The sequence below is a fragment of the Diospyros lotus genome, chromosome 14 (assembly GCF_014633365.1).
Source record: "Diospyros lotus cultivar Yz01 chromosome 14, ASM1463336v1, whole genome shotgun sequence".
Lineage (NCBI taxonomy): Eukaryota > Viridiplantae > Streptophyta > Magnoliopsida > Ericales > Ebenaceae > Diospyros > Diospyros lotus.
The window spans coordinates 4,960,860-4,984,569 of record NC_068351.1 but is presented as its reverse complement, the minus strand read 5'-3'; the positions used below and the strand labels follow the sequence as shown (position 1 = coordinate 4,984,569).

At 31.6% G+C, this 23,710-nt stretch overlaps 3 protein-coding genes across 5 annotated transcripts; all 3 read left to right on the top strand.

Moving 5' to 3' along the window:
• Positions 1-1,725: 1,725 nt before the first annotated feature.
• LOC127789509 (F-box/LRR-repeat protein At1g67190-like) lies at positions 1,726-4,104 on the top strand. Of its 3 annotated transcripts, XM_052318389.1 has the most exons (3): positions 1,726-1,960; positions 2,068-3,079; positions 3,158-4,104. In XM_052318389.1, exons 2-3 carry the CDS (start codon positions 2,549-2,551, stop codon positions 3,806-3,808), a joined length of 1,182 nt encoding a protein of 393 aa, XP_052174349.1. In that variant the 5' UTR covers positions 1,726-1,960; positions 2,068-2,548; the 3' UTR covers positions 3,809-4,104. The 3 variants fall into 3 exon arrangements, with proteins under 3 accessions (XP_052174349.1, XP_052174347.1, XP_052174346.1); XM_052318387.1 differs by having other exon boundaries at positions 1,726-1,932; positions 2,068-4,104; XM_052318386.1 differs by having other exon boundaries at positions 2,068-4,104.
• Positions 4,105-8,059: 3,955 nt separating this feature from the next.
• LOC127789512 (germin-like protein subfamily 3 member 2) lies at positions 8,060-9,144 on the top strand. The gene is made up of 2 exons (XM_052318392.1): positions 8,060-8,514; positions 8,618-9,144. The coding sequence occupies exons 1-2, from the start codon at positions 8,092-8,094 to the stop codon at positions 8,861-8,863; spliced, it is 669 nt and encodes a 222-aa protein (XP_052174352.1). The 5' UTR covers positions 8,060-8,091; the 3' UTR covers positions 8,864-9,144.
• An 8,596-nt stretch (positions 9,145-17,740) lies between these two features.
• On the top strand, positions 17,741-19,706 carry LOC127789513 (protein SELF-PRUNING-like). The gene is made up of 4 exons (XM_052318393.1): positions 17,741-18,076; positions 18,188-18,249; positions 19,120-19,160; positions 19,315-19,706. Exons 1-4 carry the CDS (start codon positions 17,876-17,878, stop codon positions 19,533-19,535), a joined length of 525 nt encoding a protein of 174 aa, XP_052174353.1. The 5' UTR covers positions 17,741-17,875; the 3' UTR covers positions 19,536-19,706.
• Positions 19,707-23,710: the final 4,004 nt, after the last annotated feature.

The window sequence follows — 23,710 nt, the reverse complement described above, 5'->3', positions numbered from 1 at the left end:
CAAAAAATATATGAAAAATATTAAAAATTTAAAAACATGTATATATAGAGAAAGAGAGAGAGAATGAATGAAAAATAATAAAATAGTTATATTTTAAATTTTAAAAAAAATTAATGTGGATGCCTCGAACCCGAACATCACTCTTCAGGAGTAATATTCTTGTTATCATAAAATAACAAATAAGAGTAAGATATTAAGGTGTGTTTGATTGCATTACCTAGAATTTAATTCTAAATAATGTTGTCTAGAAAACAAAAACCACTACACCCCATTGAAAAATGAATTCCATGAAAAGAAGTTTTAAATGCTTGTACCATATATATTTTTCCATAGAAAAGTAAAAAGTGTTCGATTGTTTTTCATAGAAAATGTGTAATAATTATATATTTTTTATGATAAATGTGTGCAATCAAACACACTCAAAGTTTCACAATCTAAATTTACTAATTAAAAATCAAAGTGTCAAACAACTATTACTCTCATTATATTATGTAATATATTATCGTAATCAATTTAAGATACATATCGATATACATTTATTAAGCTTGATATCATATGCATGAATAACAAAGTCTCATTGCTTGGGGGTAAAGAAAAAGAAAATGGGAAAACAAGGTAATAGTGATTAATTGATGATTAGCCATAAAGTGATTAAAGTAATTTTACCATTTTTGTCCATTGCTTGCTTTATTATCAGCTCTTTAGTAAAAGGTTGGTATATCAAAAGAATTGAACCTAAAAGCACTGCCAGCTCTACCCAAATCATCATGAGCCCAAGATAATTCCTCAGTCACTAACGTGTGGCATCATTAATGAATTTAGACAAATATATTTATTTAAATAATATTTATTAACTAAGATATAAATAAAAAAAATAAAATATAAAAAGTATTACTAATAAAAGTATTTTTTTTTATATTTGTTAAATTTATTTGACAACTAGTATAAAAGAAATCACATGACTTCTTATTTGAGTTTTATTTAAGTAAATTTATCTTTCTTTTTTCTGGATAAATTTATTTTGATCCTTATAGATAAAAAAAATAATGTATGTATTTTTTAGTACATTCTAAAAAATTTAATAAATAATTTAATAAAAATCTTAAAATATTTCACAAACTTATCTTAATCGGTCCATATATTGACCAATTTTTATCTTGATTAGAAAAGTATTATAATCTTTTCTTGATAAGATCTTATCTTACTCATTTTAACAAACGATATTTAATGTGATAGATAAAAGAGTAATTTATTTTAAATAATTGTGGTATTTAATGAAAATATTTCAAATAAATACGATATCCATGTTAATCTTACCTAAAATAAAAATTCTAAATGAATAAAAGTCTTTAACTATCGAGTTCTTTTGTAAAAGAGAAACTATATTTGAACTATATAATTTAAAAAAATAAAGTGAATTTTGATGAATTTTTAAAAATATTATTTTGATATTTATTTGTAATACTTTTAATAATACTTATACATTAATGTTATATATTTATATTGATGCAATACAAAATACGTCACACATTAATTAATGTAAAAATGTGGGTATCAAAATAGTATTTTCGGATTTTTTTAAATAAAAAAAGGGAGTGAGGTGAATTTTGATGAAAAATACAAGGGGTGTGAAGTGTAATTTCTCTAAAATCTCATCTTGTCACGTGCGAGGGACTTTCCCACACGAGTCCATGACAGAGCAAAAACAGAGATAGAGAAGTCGTCACGCGTCTGGTTCAGCTTGACCTCCATTTTCTTTCCTTTCCTTTTCATATATTTTCATTTTCTGTATTGAATCAGATTCCAACTTCTTTCACATCCTCCGGACCTTCTCTTCAGTTTCATCGATTCCTTGGTTTCTCAATTCCATCTCTAGTTCTAATGTATCTTTCAGATACGTACTGTTGGGGGCTTGAATTTGACAGCCCATCGGTAAGTTCATGACCATCTGATTCTCTCGGTAAGCAACCAGATCTTGGAAGTTTAATCCTCTCGATTTTTCAGTTTATATCTTACTTTATACTTTATATTCTATGTGTATTTCTTGATTTTTTGGTTTGGTTGCAGGACTGTAATTTGACAGGGCCGGCTTGGTCGATTGATGGGAGTTCCATTGGAATCTTATCGTCCTGTTGCGTTTTCATTCTGAACTTTACGTATTACTTGATTTTGGTGTTTGCTAGCAAAATTGGCTTATTTATATGGAAACACTAGCAACTGGATTTTTGTTAGTATCTTGATACTAGGTTTGCGTGCGGAGGATTGGGTTCGTTGGGTTTTGGTTGATTACTGTCTTGAAAACTCAAAAGGTTTAGTTGGGTTTTCTTTTGATTTCTTGATTGAAGACGGTGTTTGGAAGATATGGTTGATTGTTTTCTTGGTTATTGTCTATCTTGAATGTAATTTATCCTGTGCTGGCAACAAAAGTTCTTTCTGGTGACCTGCATTGTAGTTATAAGCTGGCTGGGTTTTGCCACTTTGGGAGTCACTGATTGAATTTGGTGGAGTGTAGACCGTTCACCTTTGTTTCTGAGTCTTTTGATTAGGAATGGAGTACCTTCCTGTTGAAGTCATTGGTAACATACTATCCCGGCTTGAGGAAGCACGAGATGTTGTGATAGCGTCAACAACCTGCAGGAAATGGCGAGAGGCTTGGCAGAACCATCTCCGTACCCTTTCTTTCAATTCGAGTGTCTGCCCCATATTCCATGATCTCACGGCAAGTAGATTAGAAATTTTAATTACTCAAACAATTCTCCAGACCACTGGACTTCAATGCCTATCAATTATTATGGATGACGTTGATGAGTTCTCAGCTGCCCCAGTGATTGCTTGGCTGATGTATACCAGAGAGACCTTGCGCCAACTACACTATAATGTAAGGACAACCCCTAACATTAATATTCTTGAAAAATGCGGTCGACAAAAGCTGGAAGTATTGGTTTTGTCTCATAATTCTATCACTGGTGTTGAACACAGCTATCAGAAATTTCCTTGCTTGAAGTCTCTTTCGTTGAGTAATGTCACTATCTCAGCATTGGATTTGAGTCTTCTGCTTACTGCCTCCCCAAAAATTGAGGTATTGTCCCTAACCAATCTAGATATTGCTATGTCAGATACACAGACAACAATGGACTTGAATAGTGTCTCTTTGAAGGATATATATGTTGAAGCTGTTAGTTTGGACAAGTTCATATTGGAGGCAGATAGCCTTGAGAAGTTGCACTTGAAAGATTGTACTCTTGAGGTTTTTGAACTTGTCAGCAAGGGGACCTTGAGATTTCTCAAGATTGATGATGTCAGTGTCATCCAAATTGAAATAGGTGAAGGTGCCGAAAATCTTGAGGTTGTGGATGTTAGTAATTTCACAATCATGTGGCCAAAGTTTCATCACATGATATCTAGATCATCCAAATTGAAAAAGCTTCGGCTTTGGGGCGTTGTTTTTGATGATGAGGATGAGGTTGTGGATCTAGAGACAGTATCTGCATGTTTTCCTTTGTTGAAGCATCTTTCCTTATGCTATGATCTAAAGGATGGAGCAGTTCATTGCGGCCTGCAAGGCTCATTTCAATTTGAAAATGTGGTTGTGTTGGAGCTAGGGTGGACCGTGATTAATGACCTGTTCTCACACTGGGTTTCAGAATTTCTTGAAAGATGCCCCAATCTTAGGAAGCTGGTCATCTATGGTGTTGTATCTGAGGCCAAGACTCATGAAGAGTGCCAAATGTTAGCCAATTTTACCTCGTCCATTGTTAGGCTTATGAGGAAATATTTGCATGTGGAGATACAGTTTGAATATGAATGATGATAAACAAGGTTTCTGGGAACTCAAGTTTTGGTGAAGTTTGGGTTGTACAACAGGTATTAGACACTCAACAGAGATTCTGATATCCTCTTCATTTGGAAAAATGTTTCATTTTCTTCTCCTTCCAGCATAAATTTTTGATTGAACAAATGTATATCTACCCCATTAGTTGTGTAGAAGGTCATGTTGCCCTTAGTTTGATTTTATCTTTCTTCCTTGGATTTAGGCAGAATCTTTTCAATCATTTTGTTTTCTTAATGTTGGTAAGACTCCCTCTATATTTCATTTTTGGTACAGATTCTATGTTCTTCAATATTTTCTGTGCTGAGCAATTCTCGTCCAGTTCATATGCTTTTGATTCTTGTTTCATGTGCTTTATGACATTGGATCTGTATGCTGTGTTTCATTCCTTTAATGTTCTGGAATGCAAGTCATAGTTCAGTGTTAAACATGCTTACTTTTGGACCTTTCTTAAAATTCTTAAAAGAAGTATCCATGACACCTCATGCTTGGTCAGCAAATATAAGGAGGCAATAATAAGGTTTTAGCTGAGTTTTGGCCAACTTTTGATTCCTTTTCTTTGTATGCCTTATCTAGCTGCCAAAAACTTAAGAAAAAAAAAAAAGGTTCACTGAAGTTGGCGCAGGAAGAAAGTTGAAGAAACAAGGTATACAATGCAGTGTGTGGCTAGATGTTGTAAAACTGGGTAGATGTGCCGGTCTCATAACCTTTTATGGTTTATTATCTCCGATATCATGTATGACCATATACTCTTATAATACTTCCTTCTCTTTTTGGAAAAATTGTTGATAGTTTGTTCATACTTTATGGTCTACTGGTTATCATCGTAAAAGTATGCCTGGTTGTGGAAAGAAACAAGAGAGCTTTTGAGGATATTGAAGGCCCTTTCGCATTTTTTTTAAGAAAACCATCCTTGTTTCCCTCTTTTTATGATCTGAAGCGGATCCTTCCTTTCATCTGTCTTCTTGTACCCTATTCTTCAATGAGTTTGTTGATTAGATATATCACGTCATATTTTCTTGTTTTGTTTCTCTTTATACATGTTCCACTCCATTATTGGCCGTTCTTTGTTAACATTACATACCAAAAAAAGAATAGTAACAACTGCACCAATAATTACCCAACTCTTAACACCAAGTTTACTTGAATTATTGGCAACAGTCTACTCCAAAGCTAGACACCTTTTTATTTACTGAACTACCAACTTCAGTTCTGCTGGTTACGGTACAAAATTCCATTATGTTGAATTCGTTCATTTTCTTGATTGTTGCCTTAAGATTTGGAAATGGATTGGATTGACTCGTGTCATGTTGACCTGTAAAAACCAGTTCTTTTCTCATGTCTTCAATGGTTAGATCCATCTGAATGTCTTTTTCCCTCAATTATCTTGTGTACCCAGCATCAGTTGTTGCTGTTGTTTAGCTATATCATACGTTATGCTCTTATGATTTATTTATCTGCCCCTGCTAAATGTAGAGATGTCGCAAACCATGCTCTTCATTTGCTTACCTCATTTATTGGCAGTACGAGTTCTCTTTTACCAGATTTGCAAATAATTTACATGATCCCAAGCTTCTATTTTGCTGGTTCATCGAGTTGTTGTACCTTTCATGTTGCTTCTATTATGTTGGCTCATCTGAGTTTTTGTACCTTTTAATGTTGCTTATGTTTTGTTGTTCATCTTTGAGGTTTTGTACCTTCTAATGGTGTTTGATAACTATTTGACTTCTCGACATAGAACCCATTCAGAATCTTGGACCCATTCTAGGACTTGCAATTCATCCAAATAGCAAGCGCTCTTTATTACATGCTTGTCGCTCTTACATATGAACATATTTCTTTAAGATGAAGCTGCTATCTTATCCCTCAGCCCTCTTCATCCTCTCCGCGCCTGGTCGTGAAGAATGTTCCAGGAAGTAATATATACCCCTAAGGGAAATCTGAATTGACTTGGGGCTCTTTTTTGTCTCTTTCAATTTTTTATTTTGAGCGTCTATTTTAAGATTATTAAAAATGTATTCTTTTTATCTGTAGCATTTTCTGTTTTTTGTAAATTTTGAGCATGCTTGTAATAAAAATAACTAAAACAATTTTAGTTGTTTTGAATCTTATTTACAAATTTTTTCCTTGTTTTTTAAAATATATTTTTAAAAATATAAAAAAAATATTTTTTTACTGTTTTAAAAAATAAAAATTGGTATGGAAACAATAAAGAGAATAGGATTTGAATCATGCTAGATGTACACTCATTTTGTACATTTTGGACTACATAAGGGGTATTATGACCAAAATATTCTGCGCTTCATGAGGGATTTTTTTGTTATAATACTCTCTTATGTAGCCCAAGATGTACAAAATGGGTGTACCAATAGCATTTTCTAAGATTTTACATTGAGTTCTTTTACAGGGCAGAAAAGTTGACAGACAGACTTACATAATGGGGGTTAAAATACTAAAATACCTCTCATTCACATTGTATTGAAAAAAGTGCAATGTAATGTGGGCGATGACATTTTAATCTTTTAGCTCCCATTCTGTAAGCTTGTCTGGCAACGTTCATCTACAAGGCCAGACAAGTTGACAAACAAACTTATAGAATAAGAGTTAAAATATTAAAATACCCTTCACTCATATTGCATTGAAAAAAGTGCAATGCAATGTGGGCGAGAGCATTTTAATTTTTTAGCTTTTATTCTGTAAGTCTGTTTGGCAACGTTCTTCTACGAGGTCAGATAAGTTGACAGACAAACTTATAAAATAGAGGTTAAAATACTAAAATATTCTTCACCCACATTGTATTGAAAAAAGTGTAATACAATGTGGGTGAGTGCATTTTAATCTTTTAGCCCCATTCTGTAAGTATATCTGGTTCTCATGAATTTTTCTTTTATATTTTTATGTTTTCTCGGGATGAAAAGCATGTTATAACAATTCTTAAAAATCTTTTTTTTTTTTTTTTTTGCTTATTGGTTAACTTATCTAATAGATAGGTAAATAAGAAAAAAAAAAAAAAAAACAATTTTCGATGTCTTGCCTTGTGGGTGTCCAGTTGATTGGTGATAATGGAACCAATATTAAGTGGAAATCATCATTTTTCTCTCAATCAATCCCCAGCCCGTTATTGGTCAACTTGTCTAATAGATAGATAAAGAAAGAAAAAAAAAAAAAAACTATTTTTGATGTCTCTTGCCTTGTGACATGTGGGTGTCCAATTGATTGGCGATAATGGAACCCAATATTAAGTGGAAATCATCATTTCAATCCCCAGCCTTCTTCATTCACAAGCAACATCTCCAGAGATTCACCCAATGTTCATCCTTGTGTTATTCTCCCAACTCATCACTTTCATAACTTGTTTAATTCACCATTTGCATTATATGCATGGTCATATCAACTTGGCTGTAAAAAAATAATTTGTTTAAAAATGCATTATATAACATATTATGATGGCATATCATGTATGCGTATGTTGAATGGTATGGAGCATATCATGCATGGGTTCTTCATATATTCATGATGGCAAAGGCATGGATTGATCAAACCCGCGGCAGCATGCTGCAGCCCATTTGCAGAAAAGCATGGGCCATCATGAGAATCATCGTCATGGCCCATCTTACAGGATCATTCATTCTCATCACCTTCTTGTTTCATTATTATAAAAAGTAATATTTATTAAGAAAAAAAAAAACCAATTTAGCTCTTCAATTTTTTGATTCCTATACTCTTTTTTATTCATGTTGACCTCTAAATTATTTAATTTAAAGATAAATTTGAGTAAAAAATTAATGTCTTAAAAGCAAAAAGTTAAAAGTGAATCTAGCCTTTTACCATATATTAAAAGATAAATTACTGTCACACTAAAGTTTCTTATAAAATTACATAATTTTTTTATAACATTAGTGTGGTGTTTAAAATTACATAATTTAACCCTTATATCAAATTAAACTAACTTCTTAGCACAGGAATAAGATATATTTTTATAATCACACATTGTTATAAACTTTTGACTTTTTGTACATATAATAATAATTTCTGTACAACTATTCTACTTATTCATAATCATGGCTATTGTACACATGCGTCCAATGCAACCATAAAGTTGAAGACAAAGTTGGCTTAAAATCCGCGACTTGGAAGCTGGAAGAATTCGTAATATTCCAAGTGAACGCGGGGACAGTTCAGTAATTTTACCGACGAGCCAGTTCTATAAATTTCGTTACTTCGAATGTCACACCTCGTATCGTCGAATCCTAGGAAACAAAATGTCTCCGCAACTAACTGTTTTGTTCGTCCTCATCTACCTCCATTGCCACATAGCGTTGGGGTCCGACCCGGACCCGGTTCAAGATTTCTGCATTCCCAACCTCAAAGTCGGCGCCATTCTGACCGCCCGGCTCGACATTCTGCCCTGCAAGAACGCCACCGAGGTGGTGCCGGAGGACTTCGTCTTCTCCGGTATCAGACTCCCGGGAAACTTCTCCGACACTGGCCTAGCCTCCATACCCGTTAGCCCGGCTGTTTTTCCGGGTCTGAACACGCTGGGGATGTCGTTCGCACGCGTCGACCTCAAAGTCGGCGGTATAAATCCTCCCCATTTCCACCCCCGAGCCACCGAGATCGTCCACGTGGTTCAAGGCCAAGTCTACTCGGGCTTCGTGGACTCAGCGAACCGGGTTTTCGCCAAGGTGGGTTGTTAATTAGAATATATATATTTTCCGTCATCTTACAAAACTTTTTTATCACTCAAATTAACTTCATTGATCTTTTCTATCTTTTCGTTTACAAAAGGTGATCGAGGGAGGGGAGGTAATGGTGTTTCCACGAGGGCTGGTCCATTTCCAGATGAACGTCGGGAAGTCGCCGGCGACGATTTTTGGGAGCTTCAACAGTCAGAATCCGGGCATGCAGAGGATCCCGTCCGCCATTTTTGGGTCTGGAATCGATGACGAGCTCTTGGAGAAGGCATTTGGGTTGAGTTCCAGGGAAATTGGGATGATGAGGAGAAGGTTTTTTCCTAAGAAAGTGAAGAGTTGAAAGGGCAGTTTCGTACGTACGTACCGTGAGGTTGGTGTGGGATTTGTGTTTCCATCTTGAGGAAAGTAATTATAATTTCTGAAATGTAATTCATTCCAACAGAGATTTCGAAAAAGATTGTGATCAAGGAAATTAAGTTGGTTCCAGAGGGAAGTGCAACCGGACCTTCACTATTACGGACTGGACCCAGCAAAATTTATACTGGCTATATTCAGGCCTTTTATTTATTCATATTCATTTTATAATGGATGCATACTTTTTATATTTTCTCTCAATATATATATATAATCATGTTATGTTGATTGCGTTAAATAATTCTTATATTGTTTGATGTGATCGGAATGGATCCCACACTCAAGAGGTCAACATCTCCTTTATTTTATTCGTATGAGTAAGAGTTATTTGACTCAAATATTAGAATAAAATCTTTATATATATAAAAGTAAGATAATTTTAAAAAAAGAAATTTTTCCCCAAAACTTGCATTAATGATTTACAATTAATACTTATTGTATTAATAATTTATATTTTATAATTTGCATTAATAATTTAAAATTTTCAATTATTTTGAAATAATAAGTAATAATAAAATTTTCCTCCAAAACTTACATTAATGATTTGTATTTAGTACTTATTGCATTAATAATTTACATTTTGTAATTTGTATCTTTATATATATAAAAGTAGGATAGTCTTGAAAAAAGAAATTTCCCCCCAAAACATGCATTAATGATTTATAATTAATATTGATTGCATTAATAATTTAAAATTGGACCCTGCTATTTGGATAGAATCGGTCCAGATAGAATTGTCCTTTTTTGTCATTTTAATTATTGATGTTAGGATAATTATGTCATTTAACATTTTATTTACCAACAATACCCTCTTCAGTCACAATTCAAAATTTTATTCTTTCTCTTTCTTGTTAAATTTAAATTTTAGTCTCTCACCTCATTTAATGAATTTTTAGAATTCCAAGAGTTACAATGACTTTAAATACGGATTATTCTACTTTATTTGAATTGTTTGACTCACGAAATCACTAAAGACATCAAATAATAAAAATATCAATAATAAAATCCACCCAATAATTCAGGTAAACCTCAATTTCTGGCAGACTGCATCTAAATGCAATCCGCCAGATGCAGTTGCAACCTGCCAGCGGGCTGCATCATATATGCAGCCCGTGCATCCCAGCGGGTTGCATATATGATGCCGTCTGCCAGATGCACTGGCGGACTGCATCATAGATTCAGTGTCACTAAAAGAAGGTAAATATGCATGCACTTAGTCAAAAATTTTTTGTTACGCGTGAGCACATTGAGAAGGGGGCGTGAGTTTTGTGGAAAAATCTATACACTCACCCCTATAAGCTCATGTCAGGTAATATATTGTTATTTAACGTGGGCAACATAACAATTATATTTGTTGAGATGTTTCAGCTCTCTATTTACATTTAAAATTTTTTATATTTACTAAATTCAATATTTTTTATCACACAAAAATATAAATTCTTAGCAAAAAAAAAAATAATAATACATTTGTAAGATATGTGTACCCTTTAAATTAATTAAGACAGTAGGTCCTAAGTTTGGTTCTCATTATTCACTTGTTTAAGCGATTATTTGTTATAAAATTTACAATTTAACAAGAGGAGAGCTAATAGTGTTGTTTTGCTATCACGGGTTGACATTTATTTATTCTTAAAATGAATATTGTATCTAATAGGCATTTCCCAGCAGGTTGCATATATGATGCAGTCCGCCAGATGCAGGCTGGCGGACTGCATCATATATGCAGCCCCTGTGCATCCTAGCTATGATGCAGCCCGCCAACGCTGCATGCAATCCGTCTAATATGGGTAGAGTTTAATATAGACGAAGTCCGCCCGTTCAATTCGAGGCAATGCGGTAATTTTAAGATGATAATATTTTTATGATTTGATGTCTTTAGTCATCTCGTGCGTCAATTAATTCGGACAAAGTAAAATAATTCATGAATGAAATAAAATAGAAGGAGAATGCAAAGAAAATATATTAATTACGGTCAATCGTGTGCTGCCACCTAAGTGTCATAATTGTCATTATTCATTTTCATAACTAATTTTGTTTGCTTTGGAAATGTGCAGCTTTAATGTGTTGGACAGTAATTTTAGACGAGAGTTTTAAGTAAGGAAGCATACGAGTGAAGAGTTAGAATTTTTATAAGGTTAAAATTGTCTTTCTATTTTGTTTAATATAATTAAAATATTATAAAATAATATAAAACAAGCATTAAATGTCTTTCTATCTGGATAGATTCTATCCAAATAGATTTACCGTTTAAAATTTTCAATTGCTTTGAAATAATAAGTAGTAATAAAATTTTTCCCCAAAACTTGTATTAATGATTTGCGTTTAGTACTTATTGCATTAATAATTTACATTTTATAATTTACATATTTATATATATAAAAGTATGATAGTCTTCAAAAAAGAAATTCCCCTCCAAAACTTGCATTAATGATTTACAATTAATACTGATTGCATTAATAATTTGTATTTTGTAATTTGCATTAATAATTTAAAATTTTCAATTGCTTTGAAATAATAAGTAGTAATAAAATTTTCTCCCAAATTAATGATTTGCATTTAATACTTATTGCATTAATAATTTACATTTTGTAATTTGCATCTTTATATATATAAAAGTAGGATAGTCTTCAAAAAAGAAATTTCTCTCCAAAACTTACATTAATGATTTACAATTAATACTTATTGTATTAATAATTTACATTTTGTAATTTGCATTAATAATTTAAAATTTTCAATTGCTTTGAAATAATAAGTAGTAATAAAATTTTCCCCCAAATTAATGATTTGCGTTTAGTACTTATTGCATTAATAATTTACATTTTGTAATTTGCATCTTTATATATATAAAAGTAGGATAGTCTTCAAAAAAAAAATTTCCCTCCAAAACTTACATTAATGATTTACAATTAATATTTATTGCATTAATAATTTAAAATTTTCAATTGCTTTGAAATAATAAGTAGTAATAAAATTTTCCCAAAATTAATGATTTGTGTTTAGTACTTATTGGATTAATAATTTACATTTTGTAATTTGCATCTTTATATCTTTATATATATAAAAGTAGAATAGTCTTCAAAAAAAAAAATTCCCTCCAAAACTTACATTAATGATTTACAATTAATACTTATTGCATTAATAATTTACATTAATAATTTAAAATTTTCAATTGCTTTGAAATAATAAGTAGTAATAAAATTTTCCCTCAAATTAATGATTTACGTTTAATACTTATTGCATTAATAATTTATATTTTGTAATTTGCATCTTTATATATATATAAAAGTATGATAGTCTTCAAAAAAATATTTCCCTCCAAAACTTACATTAATGATTTACAATTAATTCTTATTGTATTAATAATTTACATTTTGTAATTTACATTAATAATTTAAAATTTTCAGTTGCTTTGAAATAATAAGTAGTAATAAAATTTTTCCCCAAAACTTGTATTAATGATTTGCGTTTAGTACTTATTGCATTAATAATTTATATTTTGTAATTTGTATCTTTATATATATAAAAGTAGGATAATCTTCAAAAAAGAAATTTCCCTCCAAAACTTGCATTAATGATTTACAATTAATATTGATTGCATTAATAATTTAAATCTTTCAATTGCTTTGAAATAATAAATAGTAATAAAATTTTCCCCCAAAACTTGTATTAATGATTTGTGTTTAATACTTATTGCATTAATAATTTACATTTTGTAATTTGCATTAATAATTTAAATCTTTCAATTGTTTTGAAATAATATGTACTAATTATTGTAAAATTTAATTATTATCATTTATATAATTAATTGATTATTTAAATTATTCTTATTTTATATATAGTTTAATTAATTTAAATTTATTTTTAAAATTTTTAAATGTTATAATTTTATATATAATTTAAATATTATAAATTTTTTTTTTTAACTTTTTTTTTGTTACTTTCTTAAAAATTTGACCTGTCTTAAATGTGGTAATTGATTGCGAGGAAAAATATGTAAAGTCATGGATAATCAATTTTGAAAATTTGATTATTATCATTTATATAATTAATTGATTATTTAAATTATCTTTATTTTATATATAGTTTAATTAATTTAAATTATTTTTCTTATAATTTTAAATATTATAATTTTATATATAACTTAAATGTTATAATTTTATTTTTAATTTTTTTTTTTTACTTCCTTAAAAATTTGACATGTCTTAAATGTGATAATTAATTGTTAGGAGAAATATGTAAAGTCATGTATGAATAATCAATTTTGAAAATTTGATTATTATTATTTTATATAATTAATTGATTATTTAAATTATCTTTATTTTACATACAATTTAATTAATTTAAATTTATTTTTTTATAATTTTACATGTCATAATTTTATTTTTCAACTTAATTGATTATTATCATTTATTTAATTCTCCTTTTTTTCCATTAGTCTACATTGAAGATGTGTTATATGTTGGACTTGGAGAAATTAAATGTAAATTAAATTTGTGTTTTAAAAATTATGTTAGTGAGTAAGATTCAAATTGTGTGGCAAAGCATGGGAAAAAAGAGAAACTTAATGGTGGCATGTGATTTGATAAATTGAGAGAAATAGGAGAATTTAAATGAAGAGAAATTAATAAAAGGAAGTAAATATTTCTCTCTCTTCTTTCTCTCCATTCCCGTTCAACCCTTCCATTTCTTCTCTTCTCCTTTCTCGATTATTTTTCTCAAATTTTCTCTTCTTCTTTACTTTTATTTAGTAAATTTTAACCGTATTTTTTTACCCAGTTTGATCTTCTGGTGTAACATAGCACTACTATTCTGTCAAGTGAGTGATGTGAATGCAACTAAGAAAAATTAGGCCTTGAGGGTTTGTGTGATATGCACATATGAGACAAATACACGTAAAAATTTCCCCAAAAAAAAGTCTACCCTTGAATGCATATTTCAAAATAAAGAGGTTGGTTATCGTTTATTTTTGCTTATTGTATTACATGTTAATTTAAGTTTATTTTTACATAGTTTCGGGATAGAGTTATGTGCTTTTAATTGTTTGTCTACCCTTGAATGCATATAAGGAAATCTTTCAAAATCTATAATATTTTTGTTGTATTTTCATGATTGTAACACGGTTATTTTATTTATTTTTTACTTCTTTATTGTGATTTTCATTTATTGTAACTATTAAATTATATAATTTTTACTTTAACAATTTTTTTTCTTTTTTTTACGATATCCATTCCTCCATGCATCGCATGGGTGATCCGCTAGTATATATAAAAGTATGATAGTCTTCAAAAAAATATTTCCCTCCAAAACTTACATTAATGATTTACAATTAATACTTATTGTATTAATAATTTACATTTTGTAATTTGCATTAATAATTTAAAATTTTCAGTTGCTTTGAAATAATAAGTAGTAATAAAATTTTCCCCCAAAACTTGTATTAATGATTTGCGTTTAGTACTTATTGCATTAATAATTTATATTTTGTAATTTGTATCTTTATATATATAAAAGTAGGATAATCTTCAAAAAAGAAATTTCCCTCCAAAACTTGCATTAATGATTTACAATTAATATTGATTGCATTAATAATTTAAATCTTTCAATTGCTTTGAAATAATAAGTAGTAATAAAATTTTCCCCCAAAACTTGCATTAATGATTTGTGTTTAATACTTATTGCATTAATAATTTACATTTTGTAATTTGCATTAATAATTTAAATCTTTCAATTGTTTTGAAATAATATGTACTAATTATTGTAAAATTAATAATAAATTTTAAATATACGAGTTTTTCAATGCTAATTGTTTTGTATTAAATTTGCATGAGTTTTATGAGAAATATTAATAGACAACTTAAACTATTAATTAAGTCATAGAAAATTATCTATTTATTTAAAATATTATTTTTATATCTTTATTCTATGTATATTTATATAATATTAAAATATGATAGTCAAATAAAGTATTTTGCCAAGTGTCAATCAATGGTAAATTTTTGTCCTAAAAAATTTGCATTAAATCAAAGGTAGTGATTAATTAATTATTAATTACTTTAATAATTATATTATAGTTTTGAAAATGTGATGTCTTAACAAATTCATAAGAAATTATTTAAGGTTGTCAAATACTAGGATTTTCCAATGCTAATTAATGTTTAAGATATCACATTTTTAAGATTATAGAAGAAATTAAAATTTATTTTTTTAAAATTTTGTTATTATTTAAAAAACTTATTCTTACTCATATTTAAGAGTTTTAATTTATATTTATAATTATAATATAATAAATAAAAAATAACAAACGTCTTTGAGTGAAAATATTATAGATTTTATAATATTTATTTATAAATAAATATAATATAATAATTTTTTTTATAAATATATTGAATTAAAAGTGCTCTCCATTAACATATTGAATAGTGAATAATTAAGTAAATTTAAATTTTTTCAACATGATTAAAGATTAAAAAAATTATAATTATCAATTTTGTTAAAATTATTTAAAATAATAAATTTATTTTTTTATTTTTAAATTAAACTCTCCCATATATCACACGATTGACCACTAGTTATATATAAATAAATAGAAAGTATCAAGTATCTAGCATCTATGATTTTGAAACGGTGGGGCCCGGGCCTATTGAGTGTCATTAATATTTGGCCATTTGTGTTTATAATTACGATGAGTAATCACCCATACAGAATCAAATTAAGTGGTAAATTAGATTAGATCGACTAGCTACTTATAACTTATAACACATACGACAAAGACAGGAGGGCAAGATCTCCATAATTACAGAATCTGGAAAATAAGATAATTGTAGCAAAGATCAACACTGCGAAGAGGTTGCCTTTATGGTTAATAATTATAAACATTACTAAATATTGGAACTTCTTCTTCTTCTACTTCTTCTTCTTGTAAACATTTTGCTTGGATGGGCACTGACGGAAACAAGAAACACTTACAGGTCGGACTAAATTATAATTTTAATTATAATAAAATTATAAAAATTATAATTATTTATAATAATATATATAAAAAAATAAAAAAGTGAGCTGGAGCCAAGGCCCAGCTGGACAAAACGCACTGTGGATGGACATTAGTTTTGTATTTAACACAATTTTAATTAGAAGATAATGCTAATCATTTGTTTTTAATGTTGTATTAACTATATTTTATTTTTAAATAAAGTGTATTTATTTTACATTATTTTTATTTTTTAAAACAACCATATTAGATTATACATTGTATTTTAAAATATTTTATTCACTAATAAAATTATTTCAGAATAAAATTAAGAGGTACATTAATATGTGTTATTTTTTTGATCCGTCACAACTCCATTAGATCTTTTTGTTGGTTCAAATGTACCTTTTGTGTTTAATAAATTAGTTCACCTTAATCCTATAACTAACACATAGATAATTATAGGGTTAAATTGGATTAATTTGCAAAGTAATTTTAAGTCATAGATAATTATTTGAGTTGACTCAAATGCACTAATATACTTTAGGAATTAGTTTGTTTTAATCATATGACTTATGAATTATTAGTTATATATAGAGTTAAAACGAACTAATTGGTAAACCCTAAATCAATTCATAAAAATAATTAAAAAATCAAGAGCTAAAATGAGAAATCACAAAAAAATTTCAAGAGCAAAATAGAATTTTGTTTCCCTTAATTAATTAACAAAACGTACAGTAGAGGATAAGATTGAAAGATAAGGACGAATGGGGGAATGGGGAATGGAATGTGGCCCAGCCCATGCATGCAATGGGAAGAGAGAGATCTGATGATAGCTACAATTAGAGAGTAGAGTAGAGTAGAGTAGAGTAGAGTGAGGAGTGATGAGTGATGAAGAGAAGCGAAGGTACATGTGTGGGATATATAGACAGCAAAAGTACTTTGATCCCTTATTATGGGAACCCTTCTTCGTGCATTGCCAATTTCGTCAACTATATATATATATTTGCTCGGAAATGACTTCTCAGTACTAAGATTCAGCTCTTATGGCCTGTGCAAGGTTTGAATGCTGCCATATCTATACTTATCTCTGAAAATATTATTTAAGCAGTCACTTCCAATATTTTTAATGATATGTTTATATATATATATATGTTGATGTGTGGGTGTGTGGTAAAGATGGTTGTGGACCCCAGGACAACACACTCCATCAATAATTTTCCATGGTTATAATTGCCTCAAATGCAAAGAAGGACACTCTCTGTCAGTCTGTGAGAGGGAGAAGGCAATAAGGGTCTTGCTCTTCCTTTTTGTCGGAGAGAAAAAAAGTTGGATTCTGATTTGAAGTCTTCTCTTATAATAATTATTTGAGAGAGAACAAAAATAATACATAATTAGAGTTGATATATATATATATATGTGCAGAAATAAATTGGACATTTTTTATAATTCCTTTATTAGACACCAATTAAAACGTACGTTTGTAGCCTAAAAGATGAATATTTCTAAGAAGACAATCCAAAAATTATATTTTTTTCACAAAAACCATTTTTTTCTTTCAAGAAATGAATGGGTCTAATCACCAAATTTAATGTTGCAATTCGTTTTTTCTTTTTCAAAATCCTTATATATATATATATATATATTTTCAGTTAAAATCGTGTAGTTAATGGCTAGGGCTTCCGTGAGATGGACCACTCCACTCCTCCTGAATCTAATCAGGAATAAAGATTCCAAGGACCAATCGGGGGTGCCCAGGTGAGGGGGGCTTGCATAAAAGGAAGCTAGAATGATACCTCAATGTGTTTGTGCGTGCCTGTATGCTTATCAACTGAAAGTGTGTATAAAAGGGGGTTCTTCTATTCAATCACCTTATCATCAAGAAGAAGAAGAAGAAGAAGAAGAAGAAGAAGAAGAAAACTTCTGCTCTCTCTCTCTCTCTCTCTCTCTCTCTCTCTCTCCGATAAATCCATGGGAAGAGCATTAGAACCCCTAGTGGTTGGGAGGGTGATCGGAGATGTGCTTGAGCCCTTTGTTCCAACTATGAAAATGGAGGTCACTTACAACAACAACAAGCATGTCCGCAATGGCGCTGAGTTCTTCCCTTCTCAAGTGGGCACCAAACCTCGGGTTGAAATTCCTGGAGCTGACTTGAGAACTTTCTTTACTCTGGTACTCTAAAAAAACTTAGATTTCTTAATTCATTTCTCATTTCTCTCTTCATGTGCTATATATATATATATATATCTTCATATGAGTCCAATTAATGTTCTTAAATTGCAGGTTATGACAGATCCTGATGTTCCTGGCCCTAGTGATCCTTATTTGAAGGAGCACCTGCACTGGTATATATACCATAAGATCCAAACCCTAGTATATCTTAAGCAAAATTGGGAGATTCTAACAAAAAATACATTATGCACAAGCAGATACAATGCACATATATATATTTGCATGCATGTAACACTCATCCAGATCATGCTATGAGATATAAATATATATATTATGACTGAATTAATAAACTGGCAGTGAAATTTGGTACTATAAATTGTTGGAATAATAACATTAATTTTAGAAGACCCTCATCAATTAAAGCAACTCTTGTTTTTGGTTCGTAAACCTCTTCAACACTAGAATTCTGCCTCAAACTTTAATTAACTGCAATTGGATCAAATAAACAAAAATTTTGAGGCAAACTGGGTAGTTTAGTGGATTTAGGATACTAATTAAGGGTTTGTTTTTGGTTTTTACATGTATGATATCCGTTCTAATAATTAATGTTCTTTTTTGAAAAATAAGAACTAATCATCATGTTCTCCTTCTGTTTTTCTTCTTGAAAGAGGGCATCAAGAAGTCTGAAAAAAAAAAACAAAAAAGAAACTGATCATGTTATTTTACAAGACTTTTAAACGTTTAAATGTTTTATCTAGTATTATATATATATATATATATAAACTTTTATATTGTTTTTTTTTTATCGGTATAAACTTAGGTTAACACAAATAACATTCTTTTTCCTTCTTTGAAATCTTAAAAATTAAAAATTACATACATATCATATATAGAAGTAAAATTGGGGCCACGAAATCTGGGTACATGCATAGTGGATATAGAAGAAAATGAAATAATAAGTTACTACTTCACTAAGCATAACTTTAGCAAACACTGAGACAATCAGAGAACTAACCCTTTGTTTTCGACGGCCCATCTCTCAGGATAGTGACAGACATTCCCGGCACCACAGACGCTACATTTGGTAAGTTCATCAAAGAATTCACACAATTACAAACATACACACACACACACACTCGTATATGTTCTGTTAATGTAATTTTTTTTATCGATGAAAACTCGTAACCTCTGCTCGTTCACATATAAACTCACCAGACGTTAGCTTTTTGATTGGACAGGAAGAGAGGTGGTGAGCTATGAGGTGCCGAGACCCAGCATAGGAATCCACAGATACGTGTTTGTTCTCTTCCAGCAGAACCGGCGGCAGAGTCCCGTGAACCCACCTTCTTCAAGGGATCACTTCTGCGTCCGTGACTTCGCCGCCCAAAACGACCTCGGCCTTCCGGTCGCCGCGGTCTTCTTCAACGCGCAACGAGAAACTGCCGCAAGAAGACGCTAATTAATTAAGATTAATCCATATATATGGATAATAAAGCTGGAAGAAATTAAGATTCGGGGCTGCCTGTTTGGGGGGGAATATCCATGGATCTGCGACTTAATTCGGTGCGGGTGTGAATAATTTTCCATTAACAGAATGATCTTTGTACTTGGCCATCTTTGTCTGTTTTCAGTAAGCTTATAGTACTGCGCCTAAGTCATGAACTTTCAAAGACACAATTGTCTAAGGGAATATCAAATATGTTGGTGTACCCAGCTATCCTATCCAGCAGCATTTCCTCTTCTTTTCGTCATTTTGGCCATCCGGCCTCCTCTCTTCCTCCAGTCATCCATTCCAACCAAAGCTTTGTTTCCTCTTCTTTTCGTCAACCGCTGCCTTCAATGGGCTTCAAGGTTCTCCTCTTCAACCTTCGTCAGCTGCCGTTGGGCCCCGTTGTGCCAATTACCCTATTCCTCTTGATCTCTTCCTCATCCTCTTCTTCTCTTCGACCTTCACTGCCTGCCGTAGATAAAGGGAGCTAAAAAGGCGACGAAACACTCTTTTTCTCTTCAACCTTCGCTGCCCACATGGGCCATCTTGATCCCTGTTCTTCTCTTTGACCTTTGCAACCCTCTTCCTCATTTTCTTCTTCTCTTTGACCTCCGTTGGTTGCCATTGCTCCCTCTTCCTCTAAAACCCTCTTGATCAAAGTTTTGCCGCCCCATCATCGTCCCTCCTTTTCGATGGGCTTCGTTGGCGCCACCGACGTGAAGAGAAGAGAGGACAGTAAAACGATGTGGTTTTAACCAAAACAACGTTGTTTTACTTCATTTGAATTGCAATTTTTTTTTTCTTTTCGGATTGATTTTAGTTTTTTCCTAACTATGTATGTGTATGTATGTATGTATGTATATGAGCATTAATTTGCAATGTCACATCAAGTATATATCCATCCATCTTAGTGACTTTTGCAAGAAGATAGGAAAATATCCATGGTTGGCTTATTTCAAACATGGTGTCCTTCCATATACTACAAAGCCTCTTGCTGAAAGAGATATCAATTGCTATATATGTAGAGGGAAACTCCTAGCACCTAGTTTGGCACCTCAATAATTGCTCACTCCCCCCTTATTCGACACCTTTTTTATTTGATCCAAATGTCACATATTCAATCCAATATTGAGAAAATCGGTCCCTTCAATAAAAGTAAGAAATTAGAAGATTGGTTTGTGTGTTGACTGAACTCGACTTGATCCGATTTATCTGTTGATTGAGTTGGTACATAATTAATCACAATCTATCACAATCTCAATGTGAACACGAGTAAGATCCCAACTCCCTTATACATAAAGATTTGTTTCGTGTATTTCTATTAGTGATTAAAATGTATTTAAAAAAAGTTGGAGTTGTTCAAGAATAATTTGAATTTTTTAGATGCATGTATCTTGGTTTATGTGTGTGCAAGTTCAATGTTAGTTTATTAATCATGGTTTATGTATTGATTATTTTGGTTCATGTACTTAGATTTTAAGTCATGTTTGCACCTATAAATACTCCATATATATGAGTTGACGACTCAAGAAAAGTTCGACAACTCCTTCTCCTAAACACTCCTCTCTCTCTGAAAAAGGGTCTCTTTCTCCTAAATATCCCTCTTCTCTCTAACAAATTAAAGTGAGATGATAAACAATAGTGGAGTCTATTCATTTCAATTTTCTTGCCTCACAAAAGAAAATTATGAAACGTGGCATTTGTACATATATAAAACTCATGCTAGGCTCACAAGATGTATGGGAGATTGTAGAGAAAGCAATTAACCTCAAAATGAGAAGGATGCTTTGGCAAAAATAAGAAAGAAACCCTCACCCTCATCCATTAATATTTGGATGATTCAATGTTTGAGAAAATGGACGATGCAACCACTGCAAAGGAAGCATGGGAGATTTTGCAAAGTTCCTTTCAAGGAGTTGACAAAGTGAAAAAGGTGCAACTCCAATTATTGCAAGGTGATTTTGAAGCTTTGTGCATGAATGAGTCAATTTTGGATTACTATTCAAGGGTGAAGGCCATTGTAAATCAAATAAAGAGGTATGGAGATAAAATTGAAGATTTCGTGTGGTAAAAAAGTTTCTTTATTCCTTGACTCCAAAATTTGATTATGTGGTTTGTGTAATTGAGGAGTCCAAAGATCTAGACTCCAAGACACTTAATTAATTAGAGGGCTCTTTACATGCCCATGAAGACAAGATTAATTAAGAGGAAGCTAGATAAATCGTTGGAGCAAGCTTTTAAAGTGAAGGTTTCTTTGAAAAATGATAATGGAGAATATAGCCAAAAGAAGATGAGGACGTGGTCATGGTTGAGGAAGAAGAGATAAAGGTGATCATGACACCTTCAACAATGATGAAAGAAGCAATCAACCATGCATATAAAGGTCAAGGAAAAGCAAGATGAAGAGGATGAGGTAACAATCCTAAACCAAATGAGATGAGGTATGATAAGTCTAATGTATGTAGTGTTAGAATTGCGACAAATTTAGGCATTATTCTTGGAAATTTTATGGTGCAACCAATCATGTTGAGGAGTAAGTTAATGTTGTTGATAACAAGCAAGAAGTTGAAGAGCCCATTTTGTTTCTAGCACTCAAAGATGACGAGAGAAATGAAGAAACTTCGTGGTTCTTGGATAATGGGGCAAGCAATTACATGTGTGGAGATAAACGAAAGTTTGTGAAGCTCGATGAAAAGGTGCAAGGCAATCTTTCTTTCAAAGACTCTTCAAGAATTCAAATTTGTGGGAAAGGTACTATTCTAATTTCTTCAAGAAATGGAAGCCATATACTTATTGTAACACCCGAGAATAATTTTGAGGATAAAAATGATGTTTGATAAAGAACACACCAACACAGCTTTGGACGACCGAATTAATCAGAGGGAGTACCTCGGACCCTAGATAGCCAAGGAAAATGGTATAGTATCGACGAGCAATTAAAATTATGGCTTTTAATGATAAAAGAAATGAGATCGGGAACAGTTTTCGGTACAGCAAAAATACATCTGCCCAATAGGTCGTATTACCGAATTGCTGTAAACGACATCCAAAAAGTTAACGGAGAGTGTCAAGGACTAGTATTCAATGTATAGAACAACCCTTAACTGGTTTCAGGTTGAATCGATTGGATTTAAGGTCAAATAAATCAGTCGGGCCTAAGTGTAATTTTCTAAAAATAACCCGAGGGAGGTCTAAACGACAATCTTTCAAAAGTTTCAAGGGAGAAATGAGAAATACTAATCTTGAGGGTCTTAGTGAGAGTGTTATAAAGATCAGGGGCTTGAGGATAAGGACCAAAATGCAAAACAAAATTTCATGGGGGCCTAACTGTAATTTTCAGAAACTTCGCACGTACATGGCAGATTTAGCCGAGATTTTGGCCTGATTTTCCGGCGATTTGGGCAGCCTAGGGTCGTCAGGGAGTGGCCTAGGGTGGTCTAGGAAGCGTGGGGAAGAAGCCTTGGCCGGAGATCGGCCACGTGGGGGCGGATTTTGGCTATAAATAGCCAAGGGTTTCGGCCGAGAAGGAGGCACCAAATCGAGCTCATTTTTGAACGATTTTTGGAGCTTTGATAGAGGGCTTTTGGTCTCTAGGAGTCAAGGATCATTTTGGGATCGATTTGAGGCGTTTTGGAGTAGGTTTGAGAGTATTTCGAATGTGGCCGGAAAAACCCTAGGCGGACCGCCACCGAGACCTGTAACTTGAGTTTTAAAGCACTTTTCGGCGTCCTTTCGGCTTAAAACCGGTGGGGCTAGGATCGAATCTTCATGGGCTTTCAGGCGGTACCCGTTTCGTGGTGATCGGAGCAACCACTGGCGACCGGCTCAAGGTTGAAGAAGGTGGTGCGTGACTGCCACGCGCCAGCCCAAACCAGTCAGCCACGCGCCCGCGCGTGAGGGCGCGTGATACCTCAGGTAATTTCAATTTTTTTTATTATTTTAATAAATTTAAATTATGAATTATGATGCAAGAAAATTTGAAAAAATGTTGGAGAAAATGGTCATTTTGTAATTTTCAAAATAAATAAGACTTATAAAAAATAGGAAGAGGAATTAGAAAATCCTTAGAAAATTTTGGGAGTTAGGAATTAATTATTTATGAATTGTTATGAAGAGAAATCAAGGAAAAATCTTGAGTAGGCATT

What these genes read in the sequence shown, in the direction of transcription:
- LOC127789509 (XM_052318387.1), top strand. Translation starts at nt 2,549, where the DNA reads ATGGAGTACCTTCCTGTTGAAGTCATTGGTAACATACTATCCCGGCTT.
- LOC127789512 (XM_052318392.1), top strand. Translation starts at nt 8,092, where the DNA reads ATGTCTCCGCAACTAACTGTTTTGTTCGTCCTCATCTACCTCCATTGC. An exon ending in CGAACCGGGTTTTCGCCAAG is followed by an intron (nt 8,515 to 8,617) that starts GTGGGTTGTTAA and finishes CGTTTACAAAAG; the next exon opens with GTGATCGAGGGAGGGGAGGT.
- LOC127789513 (XM_052318393.1), top strand. Translation starts at nt 17,876, where the DNA reads ATGGGAAGAGCATTAGAACCCCTAGTGGTTGGGAGGGTGATCGGAGAT. An exon ending in TTGAAGGAGCACCTGCACTG is followed by an intron (nt 18,250 to 19,119) that starts GTATATATACCA and finishes CCCATCTCTCAG; the next exon opens with GATAGTGACAGACATTCCCG. An exon ending in CACCACAGACGCTACATTTG is followed by an intron (nt 19,161 to 19,314) that starts GTAAGTTCATCA and finishes TTGATTGGACAG; the next exon opens with GAAGAGAGGTGGTGAGCTAT.